This window comes from Pelecanus crispus, chromosome 2, assembly GCF_030463565.1.
Source record: "Pelecanus crispus isolate bPelCri1 chromosome 2, bPelCri1.pri, whole genome shotgun sequence".
NCBI lineage: Eukaryota > Metazoa > Chordata > Aves > Pelecaniformes > Pelecanidae > Pelecanus > Pelecanus crispus.
In genome coordinates, this window is record NC_134644.1 from 150,671,564 (window position 1) to 150,683,929 (window position 12,366).

The 12,366-nt window shown below is 44.3% G+C and overlaps 1 protein-coding gene across 3 annotated transcripts in view; it reads right to left on the minus strand.

The window, feature by feature from the left end:
* The window catches only part of STK3 (serine/threonine kinase 3), a 141,102-nt gene extending 130,820 nt beyond the window's left edge, over positions 1-10,282 (minus strand). For all 3 annotated transcript variants that reach the window (XM_075728222.1, XM_075728224.1, XM_075728223.1), the window contains exons 1-3: positions 10,260-10,282; positions 2,734-2,814; positions 37-165 (exon numbers count right to left, since the gene is read on the minus strand). In XM_075728222.1, the coding sequence (XP_075584337.1) occupies positions 37-165; positions 2,734-2,814; positions 10,260-10,282 (233 nt within the window). The remainder of the gene's footprint in view (positions 1-36; positions 166-2,733; positions 2,815-10,259) is intronic.
* Between the last annotated feature and the right edge of the window lie 2,084 nt (positions 10,283-12,366).

Consider the following 12,366-nt stretch of genomic DNA (forward strand, 5'->3'; position numbering starts at 1 on the left):
GGACTCTCAGAAAGGGAGCAGAATTGTCACACCTACCTGTCACATTGTTGCATTATAGAGATTTCTTTAATTATTTCTTGAAGATCCGACTCCACGGGGACCTGTTTAATTGCTACAACTTGTCCAGACTCTTTGTGTATTGCTTTAAACACACTACCATAAGACCTAAAAATAAGAAGGAATTTTTTTTTTTAAAACAAGGTAAACTGCTCCTCATTTCCATTATGCAGAAACTTTTAAAAGTCACAGAAGCAATATGTTCATGCAGAAGTTTGAGGGTTTTTTCAGGCTGCAAACAATTCAGTTCTATCAGGACCTCAGGAAAGACACGCCTCTGAAGAATTAATCTTTGTCAAGATGTGGCGTATCTAACTCCAGTACAGGCGCAAGTACCTTTGCTGCCTTAATAAACAAGGGACATCAAAAATGCGTAAATATATTTCATAGAATGGTTTGGGTTGGAAGGGACCTTAAAGATCATCTAGTTTCAACCCCCCTGCCATGGACAGGGACACCTTCCACTAGACCAGGTTACTCAAAGCCCTGTCCAACCTGCCCTTGAACACTTCCAGGCAACCTGGTCCAGTGCCTCACCACACTGACAGTGAAGAATTTCTTCCTTGTATCTAGTCTAAATCTACCCTCTGTCAGTTTAAAGCCATGCTCTGCTGTCCTATCGCTACATGCCCTTGTAAAAAGGCCCTCTCCAGCTTTCTTGTAGGCCCCCTTCAGGTACTGGAAGGCTGCCATAAGGTCTCCCCAGAGCCTTCTCTTCCCCAGGCTAAACAACACCAACTCTCTCAGCCTGTCTTCATAGGAGAGGGGCTCCAGCCCTCTCATCGTCTTCGTGGCCGTCCTCTGGACTCAGTCCAACAGGTCCATGCCCTTCTTATGTTGGGGGCCCCAGAGCTGGACACACTACTCCAGGTGGGGTCTCACAAGAACGGAGTAGAGGGGGAGAATCAGCCCCCTTGACCTGCCGGCCACACTTCTTCTGATGCGGTCCAGGATGCAGTTGGCTTTCTGGGCTGCAAGAGCACATTGCTGGGTCATGTTGAGCTTCTCATCAACCAACAGCCCCAAGTTCTTCTCCTCGGGGCTGCTCTCAATCCATTCTCCACCCAGCCTGTATTTGTGCTTGGGATTGCCCTGACCCACGTGCAGGACCTTGCACTTGGCCTTGTTGAACTTCATGAGGTTCGCACAGGCCCACCTCTCAAGCCTGTCAAGGTCCCTCTGGATGGCATCCCTTCCCTCCAGCGGGTCAACCCCACCACACAGCTTGGTGTCAGCAGCAAAACTGCTGAGCGTGCACTCAATCCCACTGTCCATGTAGCTGACAAAGATGCTACACAGCACTGGTCCCCATACCAGCCCCTGAGGAACACCACTCATCACTGGTCCCCAATTGGACATTGAGCTGTTGACCACAACTCTTTGAGTGTGACCATCCAGTCAATTCCTTATCCACCAAGCAGTGCATCCATCCAATCCATGTCTCTCCAATTTAGAGACACGGATATCATGCAGAACAGTGTCAAATGCTTTGCACAAGACCAGGCAGATGACGTCAGTTGCTCTTCCCTTATCCACCAATGCTGTAACCCCATCATAGAAGGCCACCAAATTTGTTGGGCATGATTTACCCTTAATGAAGCCATGTTGGTTGTCACCAATCACCTCCTTATTTTCCATGTGCCTTAGCACAGTTTCCAGGAGGATCCTCTCCATGATCTGGCCAGGCACAGAGATGAGACTGACTGGCCTGTAGGCTCCCCAGGTCTTCCTTTTTTCCCCTTTTTAAAAATGAGGTTATGTTTCCCCTTTTCCAGTCAGCGGGAGCTTTACTGGACTGCCACGACTTCTCAAACATGATGGATAGTGGCTTAGCAACTTCATCTGCCAGTTCCCTCAGGACCCACAGATGCATCTCATCAGGTCCCATGGACTTGTGCACCTTCAGGGTCCTTAGATGGTCTCGAACTTGATCTTCTCCTACAGTGGGTGGTTCTTCTTTTTTCTAGTCTGTGCCTTTGCCTTCTGTGACTTGGGCAGTATGGCTTGAGTACTTGCCAGTGAAGACTGAGGCAAAAAAAGTCATTGAGTACCTCAGCCTTCTCCATATCCTGGGTAACCAGGTCCCCTCTTTCCTTCCAGAAAGGGCCCACATTTTCCCTAGTCTTCCTTTTATCACCAATGTACCTATAGAAGCTTTTCTTGTTGCCTTTGACGTCCTTGCCCAGATTTAATTCTATCAGGGCTTTAGCTTTCCTAACCTGATCCCTGGCTGCTCGGACAATTTCTCCGTATTCCTCCCAGGCTACGTGTCCTTGCTTCCGCCCTCTGTAGGTTTCCCTTTTGTGTTTGTGTTTGTCCAGGAGCTGCTTGTTCATCCATGCAGGCCTCCTGGCATTTTTGCCTGAATTCCTCTTTGTTGGGATGCATCGCTCCTGAGCTTGGAGGAGGTGATCCTTGAATATTAACCGGCTTTCTTGGGCCCCTCTTCCCTCCAGGGCCTTATGCCACAGTGCTCTACCAAGCAGATCCCTGAAGAGGCCAAAAAGGGAAGCATGGAAGTCTACTGATGCGTGCATTTGCTTTATTGTTAAAACTTGTCTAGAGGAGCATTCCTTAGGACATTTACAGTCACTCTCTCTGTAACTTAATACTCCAACACATGCTTTACATACTGTTTCTCTCTGATCCCATCCCCTCATAAATAGCTGCACTTACCCTTCACCAAGTTTCTCCAGAACATCAAAGACTTCTTCAGGCTGCTTAGTTAAACTATCTTCACTTAGCTTTTTCAGTTTGCTAAAAGAAAGACAAAAGTTATTTGGTTTTTTTGGGGGGCACAGTGGGGAAGACACAGAACTCAAGGAAATTTTCATACAAGTGAGCAGACAGGAAAAAAAAAAGGATTATAAAGAAAAATATATTCCAATGAAAATAAAATGCCTAATTAAAGTGCAGTAATAGAATTTTAATCAATCATCATGTAAGATGGAGAAAGTTACGACAATTTTTGTCACTATCACTTTCCGAGTGTTTGCTCAATTCAAAGCAACATGGGAACAATTCACTGTCCAAACCACTTCCTTTGCTAAAGTAGAAACAGCCAAAGAATACAGTAAAGCTCACCTTTTGTCAAAAAGTAGCCAGCATGCAAACACACACTCATTACTGCCTAGAGTATGCCATGTTGTTGTGTAAGAAAGTATAAACAAATCCTTCACCCACATAAAGTATCTACTTTCTAAACTATACCACTCATAAGCCAGTGAATTACATCAAGTTAAAAGCAGAACCCGCAGTCAATATAACTTTGGGGACGTATGGTAGCACTTCACCTCCACAGGTCATAGCAGAACACTGAACTTCCAAGAGCTCAGTGCTCTTATTAGAGTTGTTGGGGCAGTCCCGTTTGTATCTTCATGAATGTACACAGGAACAGGTACAACAAAATCTCTAGTTACATAACACTACCATATTTTGCCCTCCAGTTCTCTCTCTCACAGTCTCAAATCACTCAGTATCACCCTAGGATTTCTCCCAGCACCTTCAACCCACTCTTACCACTACCCTTTGCCCTTTACAAGCAGTCCTAGCCTTTCCCCAGTCTCCAGCATTCCCATCTATCCAGCCCCTCAGACTCCTGGCAGATCTCAGAACACAGCTTGTCTGCAAGCTTGCAATGGAGCTGACACTGAACATAGCACAGGAAAATATAACCACACACACATTGTGGTGAGGCTGGGTAGCTGCAGCATGTAAATCCTTCGCCCTAAAAGTTATAGTGAATTTTGCTGCAAGATTGAAATAACAAGTTAACTCTACATGATAGCCAAGGGTACTATTAAAGTGGAAGATGAGCTGAAGAATAGCTGGTGCTGTAGTGTTAGATACAGACAATGTATTCCATATGCAGAAGGAGGAAAAAGGAAAAAAAAACCCAACTTTGAAGCACAGCAGATCATTGAGAACTTATGGAAAATATGTTATCCTGTGACACTTTTCCTGGAAATGAATACAATATAGGGGAGGGGAGGAGGGCACAGACAGAAAAAGATTGTCAAATCCAACATTGGAAGAACAGTGTCCAAAAGAAACTCCATATTAAGAGATGCAATTCTGGGATATACAGAAGTAATAAAAATTAAAGTGAAATTACTGATGAAGGAATTCCTGAGTCAGAGGAGACTTGTTACTGCCAGCCATCTAAGTAAAGACAAAAATTTAAAGTAATTGTATAAGCACACAGGTCACATGGATTGGTGTTAAACAAGGAAAGCTTGGGGGGCGGGGCACAGCACGGCACAAGTGTGTACACATTTATATGCCAAAGAACTATGCCACAGATGTAGCAATTATATGAACACAAAAAGCATCCACAATCAGTAAGAAAAGGTGCATGAACTGCTGTAAAGACCATGCAGTTTGCTGTAGCAAACAGGCAGGAAGCTGGAAAGCATGTGTGTTTAAGGGAGAGTAAAAATCTCCACAGCAAAGGAAAGGCACAACTCATGAACATGAAGAAAAACAGCAGAGAACTCAAATGAGAGCAGCTAAATAAAGAATGCCAAAGTGGCCTACAAATCAAACACAGGAACACATAACAACTCTACTTTCTTTTTCACCCTCTCTCTGCTTGTTAGAGACTAGAAAGCAGAAAGATGGAACTTAAATCTTGCAGGGAAGCACAGATTTCATTACTGAACAAGTGTAAGTTGAGACAAATAAAAAGAAGAAGGGAAAAGAAAAAGATTTTGCAAGTAGGTATTAAAGAAACAAATCGTTCATTTTGCTTCTTTTGTTTCAAATCCTTTTTTCCCCTCTGACCAGGTTATCTGCAGCCTTAAAGGCAGCATTCACAGAATAAGTTACTGCAATCATCCTCCACTTGCCACCGACAAAAAGCATGCACAGTATGCTTACAATACCAGCAGAGCCTCAAAAAATAAAAAGCATGACCATTAGACAAGTCTCTCACTTGATCGAAGAGCTGCGTAACAGAACACGTACTCAACAGCACAGCGGAAGGACTGAACTTCTTAGTAACTGCAAGAAAAGGTGAAATATACAGTAACGTCAACGAAAGATGTCTAAGAACACTTCCAACTGCTCACCAAAAGAGCAATGCCTGCTAAAATGAGGAGGAAAAAAAAAAATCCATACCAGAAGATTTCCAGCAGCACCATTACCACCAAGGCATTAGGAGCGCTTGAGAAGAGCTAGGGCAATAATCATGAACAGCCACAAACTGATCAAAACCAATGTCACTGTCAAATAACAGATTATCTGGAGTACTTAAGAGGCAACCTGGAGACCAAAGAAATAAGCATTCTGTAATTTTAAAACTATTTTCACATTATCCAACTCTGACAAACATGTTATAAGACCAAATACTACTTAACACTAAGGCAGCTAAATACTAAACCTAGTTAGAGAAAGCAAGACACATCACCTCAGGAATGTCATCACCAACTACACTGCTCAAATATCTTCACACTCCCTCACAAATATATTGTAAGAGTACAGATGCTAGGTCCAGTGTTCAAATGAGAGTATTAACACCACAGTTCTTTGAACTATAGAAAGATCCTAACGACTCAGACTGTTTAATGATTTCTATTTCTAGAAGTTTAATAGAATTCCCAGTTCTTTAACTACAGAACAACACGTTATATACTCTGAAAGGGTTGCAATAAAGCAAGCATTTATGAAAACTTCATGAGAAGCAAGGAAGAGGAAGACAACTGTTGTAACTGGCTATAAAGTGGAACACAAGAAGGAAAGACTAGAAATATTATTTGGTTATATTGGTTAAAAACAAGCAAAACTAAAACTTCGGACAAAGAAACACATCTCAGACTTCAGAATCAGCTTCTTAACCAGGCATTGTTTGTGTGCATGTGTGTCCTACTACCCACACTTTGAAAATGTGCAAGGTAAGACACACAGAGCCAAACATTTCAGAAGAATCACTGCTTCTTTAAAAGCATTAAAGTGTTCTACATGGGAAGTGAATACTATGAGTACCCAGCAAAATACCTATCTGCTAAGGCATGACTAGAAATATGAGGGGGGTGGAGGGAGGCACAACTGAAGAGACAAAGGGCTCAAGAACAATCAGAGAGAAAGGTGTCTCATTCCTCTCCCTCATGGGTCCTCTCCTTCTATAACACAAATGTTTAAAACAGAATAAATAAATCAGTAAATTCAGGTACTGTTTTATTCTGGCCACAGGATAAAAATGCCGTAAGATATATCTATCTGTGAGAAAGTCTAAAGGAGATGTGTAGAAGACAAGTCTAAAACCTGGGGAGAAAGTAATTCTGCTTTTGTTTGCTCTAGAAAATCATCAGGTAGTGACTACGGGCTATTTCAGTAGTTTTCCAGGAGAGCTGTTCATGAAAGCAGGAGGACTAACTAAACTATAATTCTGGGACAACAATAGTTGTCAAAAGGATTCTCTTGTTCCAAGCAGATTTGACTTTCTGCATAACACCTAGTTTCTTCAACAAGAAAAATACATCCTAGCAAAGAATTTTACTTTTATAAATCCAGTTAATGTGAGAAAACATTCATACTTAGCATAACCAGAATGTTACGCATCATTGAGTATGTCAGCAAAACTCCACATAACCAAATGCAGAAAAAAAAAATCTAGAAACAGCGAGAGGCACCCAAGACTACCAATCCTAGCATAAAGATCAGAAGAATCTGAAGGGAGACCTGAAAGAGCAAGAGATATGTTTTCTTCCCCCCAACATGAAAAAACAAAGTATGAGTTTAGTGTCCTATGGTCATTACACACAAACTTTACAAAATAAATTGCTGATATACCACAGAGGTAGGCATTAAAAAAAAAAAAAAAAAAAAAAAACCCGAAAGCTAACAAAGAAAAATAAAGCAGGACTAAAGAATAGAACTCCATCAAGTACTGTCATGAGTTATGGAAAACTGGACAGCTGCTCCATGAAACATGAATATATGCGGTTTATTTTGCAGAAGAACTAGCACATTGAAACATTTAAAAAGAATGGCTGGGATCAATTATACTGATATATTAAAAGAGAAGCTAGTAGGAGAGATTACTGCAGTCATCAGAAATAGAGGTGGCATGTGAAAGCCTTGAGACATTTACACTGCTTTACACCATTCACACAGGCAGAAGCAAGTTTAAGACAATTTACATTGTTGTATTGTGTATTTACATTTAGTTTTCTACTACTAAAACCCAAGCAAACTTACACTTTTGTCCCATCATTTTCAGGAGGAACTTGACAATTGTCATCCATATGACCTTACATGCCCATTGACACAAAAATTAAAATCAGGGTATTTTTCACAGACAGTTCATATTTTAAAAACAAGTTTTTCCCTTCCCACAAAACTTAAATTTCAGTGAAAATTAAACTTCCTGAGTATAAAGAAAGGACTGGAAAACATTAATTAACAAGCTCCATGCTTGTTAAGAGGCTTTTTATTTGGCAGCAGCATGCAGGAGATGGGCAAGATTAAAAACTTTGTATTTGACAGAAATGTGTCTCTAGCTACTTTCCTTTTCACTTGTATGCAGTCTATCTCCTCACACCTGAGTATGCCAATATATACAGAAGAATGCAACAATAACAACAGGGGAAAATTACAAGACTCAGAGGCAAATTTTGTAACTATTTCAAGAGTGAATGTCCTTTTTAGTGAGGGAAAGAAGTATAAAGCATATCTGAAATACAGCTAGAAATTCAGATGCAAGAAAACTACTGTAAAAATTATTCAGTAGAACATCAGAACACCTAAATTATTTTAAAAAGTAAACAAAATTATTCTGAAAAGGACTCCTCCTTAGAAGTCTTTTGTTACTGCTGCAGTACATTGGTCAAACAAGAAAAAACAGTGATTTTGACAGCATCCCCATTTAAAAGCCACAGTGGCCTAACCTGTCACTTGGGCATCATCATTGCTACTCTCTGAAGGGCTGCTTTACAGATTTACGCAACACACAACTGTGTTGTGTGTTCCTTTACAGGGAAAGGAGGGATAAAAAAAGTGCCCTATACCTGTGAGAGAACACTGGAATTCTAGGACACCCATGTAGCTTTGAAGTGTTCATATGAAACTCTTGCTACCTCTAGCCGAATGTCTTGCACGACAGATAATGGCAATAGATCCCTGTCAGTAACTGCTCCTGTGGACAGCAGGCAGCAAAGTAAAGAAGTCTAATGCTCACATCTATTTTCCCAAGTAAACATGGTGTGTCCATCCCAAGCCGCTACTGCATCCAAGGCTGGCATCAAAAAATTCAGCCCATAAAAAAAAAAATCTGTACGCCTTCTAGACTTGCAGAAAAGGTGGGGGGGCTAGCAGAATAGTTGGGAACGCCAAACAATCAGAAAACTGTAAAAGAAAAAAAACCCACACAAACGGATAAAGGGGATGTATATGCACATTTATGAAAAACTTAGTTCAAATCTTATGAAAACCTGAGTTAGTATCTTATGAAAAACTGAGTGCAAATCTTCCCTCCCACTAAAGAAACAAATCCATTAAGTTCCGATCACATTCAAATTTCCAGAAATAAACTTCAAAAAAACATGGAAAGCATAACAGATGTGCCAGAGAGTTTAGAAGTTCTCTCATTAGCTTTCTAATTCTTCCTGACTGAATCTAAGGATTTAAACAGCTCCTCACTTTCAATTAGGCCAGACACACACCTCCAGCTTGGTAATAAAGTTAGAGCAAATCCCAGATCTTAAAAAAAAAAAAACCAAAGTCTTGCAGGTTATGCTAACTTCAATTTTTATTTTCCATCCTTTGATATGACCAGATCCCAAGCTTTGCACTGGTGGTGGTAACATTGATTACTCCTCAGACATTCCCATTTCTTGTTCTAAACCCTTGCTGGTGCCTGTCCTACTTCCTTTATTTGAGACATGCAGCACTGTCAGCCTGAAACGATAGTATAGGCCTGTCCCTCCTCCCCCCACTGCCTGCTAAAAACACTCTGCGTAACAACTACGAATCCATTCTTGCTCAAAGTTTTCAGTAGCAGATACTGTTACTTGATGTATTATTGGAGGGAAAAACAGTAGAAGTTCAAGACTGTGTTCTTCTCAAGTCCTTCAACCTGCAGGAATCTGTTTTAAAGAATTTTAAGGGTTTTAAATGTAGAATGTAAAAGTTTTAAAGTAGAACGTAAAAATTTATTTATTACCTTCTACCACCAATTTCTATTGTGTAGTCCCTAGATTTTTCATTAAATTAACAGGAAGCAAGAGTAAAATACTTGGAGCTCTAAGACAGTAAGTATATATGTAACTGTGTGTGTATATATATATATATATATGTAAACTGTGTAACTACATTCTGTATACCACACAACTACATTCTATGTAGTATATAACTACATCAAAGAAAGGATTGTTCCTATTTAAATATACAATTACATTTAAATTTAATACGATTAAAACACAACTATTTTGTGCACTAAGTGTCACATTTAAAGCAAAAGCTCATGGTTTCACATCATTACACACACACACAAACAGAAGTCAAATGATAAATGCTCAAAAAAATAACCCCACGTAATAATTAATATGACCGGATACCCTATATATTTCAGAAAATACGTATACTGTGGGAATACTCTTGATTTTTGCCTCTTCCCACTCCCTGATTTGCAATTGCAACTATGCAACGCCCACCCCCACAGGCATCTCTTCACCAGCAGGACACAAGGGCACTTTCTAATGGGGAAAGATAAGAATAACTCCTTAGGTCGGTTCCTTCCACAGAGCTCAACTAGAAGTGCACAGACCCGAACTATAAAGGGCACAGACCCGAACTATAAAGGGCACAGACCCCCGGGCCACACAGGACTCTTCTCGGGCCATGAAGCTTCCCTCATTTCACATTAAAATGTTCCTCTTGTAACTCGACCAGCCCCTAAGGGTTTGCCTCCACCTGGACGCTTACCCAGGGCGGTTATTTTGGGGAACACCTTCCCCCCCCCCCCCAAGACCTTCATCAACCCCTCCGGCCGCCGGAGAGGTCTCAACCCCCGCCCTTGTCCCGCCGCCCCCCTCACAGCGCCCAGGATCGCAGCCTCCCGAGGCCGGCGAGGGGCCGGGGGGGAGCGGGCGGGCGGACCCGCCCGCCCGCTCCCCCCCGGCCCCTCGCCGGCCCAAGGCCTCACCCCGGCCATGCCACCCCCCTCGCTCCCGCGAGGAGAAGGGGCCGCCAGGAAGGGTCGTTACCTCTTGGGCGCTGCCTGCTCCATGCCGCTGCTGCCCCCCCAGCCCCGCCGTCCGGAGGGGGGCTCCCGGCCGAGCCCCTTGGCACCACCGGGCCGGTAGCCGCTAAACTCGTCACAACTTTCCTGCGAGCTCGCTGGCCCTTTAAACGGGGCTCACGGCCGCCGCCGCTCCCGGCCTCTCTCAGGCAACCGCCACTACCGCTACCTACCCGGCTGCCGGCGGAGGCCCGCCCCCTCGCGCCTCTCAGTGGTTACAACCCCAGCCATCGCAAGTGCTGATTGGGCGGCGCGGAAGTCGCTCAGAGAGGCAGGAGGGAGGAGGCCGCGTCCCACCACGGGAAGAGCGGGCGGCGCCGCGCGGGCCGGAGGGGAAGAACATGGAGGCGGCGGCCCTGGTGGTGGTGCCGCCGCCGGGGCCGAGGCGCCGCGCTCCCGGCATGCTCCGCCCGGCTGCGGCCCGCGGGGCACGCCGGGAGGTGTAGTCCTCCCGACGAGCCTGTCCTACTCGTTCCTGCGGGAGGGACGCCCGGAGGGGCCTGGCCGGGCGAGGCAAACCGGGCGGCGGAGAAACAGAGACCCGGTGCCCTGAGGGGCCGCCGCGGCGAAGGCCGGCCGTCCCTCCCCCGCACGCTGACCTCATCCCCCGGCTCTCGGAGCTGGGCCTTGGGGCAAGGGCAGGCCCGGGGCAGAGCCGCGGCCTGAGGCGGAGGCTGAGGGCGCCTCTTCCCTCGCTGCCACCCCCCGGGCCCCGTCGCCTCGGGGCAACGCTGCCGGGCGGCCTGCGCCTTTCATCCGCCTGTCTGCACCAGCCGAGGGACAGCCGCGCTCGGTGGCGAGCTGCATCCAGCCCCTCCTTGAAAAGTTCAGTCTCTTCATGGGCAACTGGCCCCAGAGCAGAGCAGAGAGAAGTCTGAAGTTAGACATGGCAGGACGGGGGAGCTGCTCTCCACAGCCCGCCCTGGTGACGCAGTACAGCTTGGAGGTGGAAAACACAGGCGCTTGGCGCTTGACTTTTTAATGCCAAAGCATACAACTTATCCTGCAAAGGCATAGGAAGCTGTCACATAATTATTCAAGCAGCAGATTTTAGGCCACTGAGTACCATGTGACAGTTACCCACAATTTCTCCACATTACAACTTCTGACTTTCCACTGTTTATGTAGCAATTTAAGATACCAACTGACAAAGCATCCAAGTAGATCCAGCCAAGTCAATACAAGAAAAGCTTAAATGTTCAAGCCAATTTCTGTATCCTTTCCTGAAAACAGGTTTATTTGCCTAAGTAATGGAAGTTCAAGGTAGTAAAACACTTAGGCAAGAGCCATAAAAATACTGAGACGCCCAAGTTCCACTTTAAAATGATCGTAGATGTACAAGTATAACAGCACTCCCCCCTAAAAAAAATCTGCACTCCATACCTAATTTCATCTCTTTGATGTGCATTAGCAAGGGAATTTTGAATGACTGAAATCCTACTGTTGTGCAAGTCCTCTACTTTGCCTGAGCCAATCCAATCCGGTTGACTCACTGTGGTCGGGCTAAATGCACAACGGCAATATTGAATGAACCCATAAAACAAATCATACACCACCATATGACCTTTTAGGTTTCTTTGTTTTTCTGAGTCATGGAAAAACTGCAATAGAACATCTTCCTTTGCACAACAGATTAACGCAGAGCTCTTCCAAGTATCATCCCACAAGCCAGAGTGGCTCACCAGCAGTACTGCCAGATGTGTCCATACCATAGACAACTGTTTGTAGGACATGCCAAAAAAAAACCACGCAGGAGAAGGAGCCAACGCATGCCTCAGAGGCAGTACGTTAGAAAGTGGTGGGGAGAAACCCCGCAAGACTTCCCATCCCCAAGTTCTAGGACAAGTGGGGTCAGGCAGGTAGAAGATGCCGTGTGGCTAGGGTCCAGCTTTGTTTTACAGGACCCACTGACCAATTATTTACATTTCACCAATTTCACCTCATGAAGGGTAGCCTGACATCCCTGTTTGGCTGTGATACTCCTGGGATGCAGACGCTGTCTCCACATCCTTTAACACAAATCTTTAAGGCAATAATTTGTTCAGGTTTTTTTCCAGCTCCCCCTCTCAAGC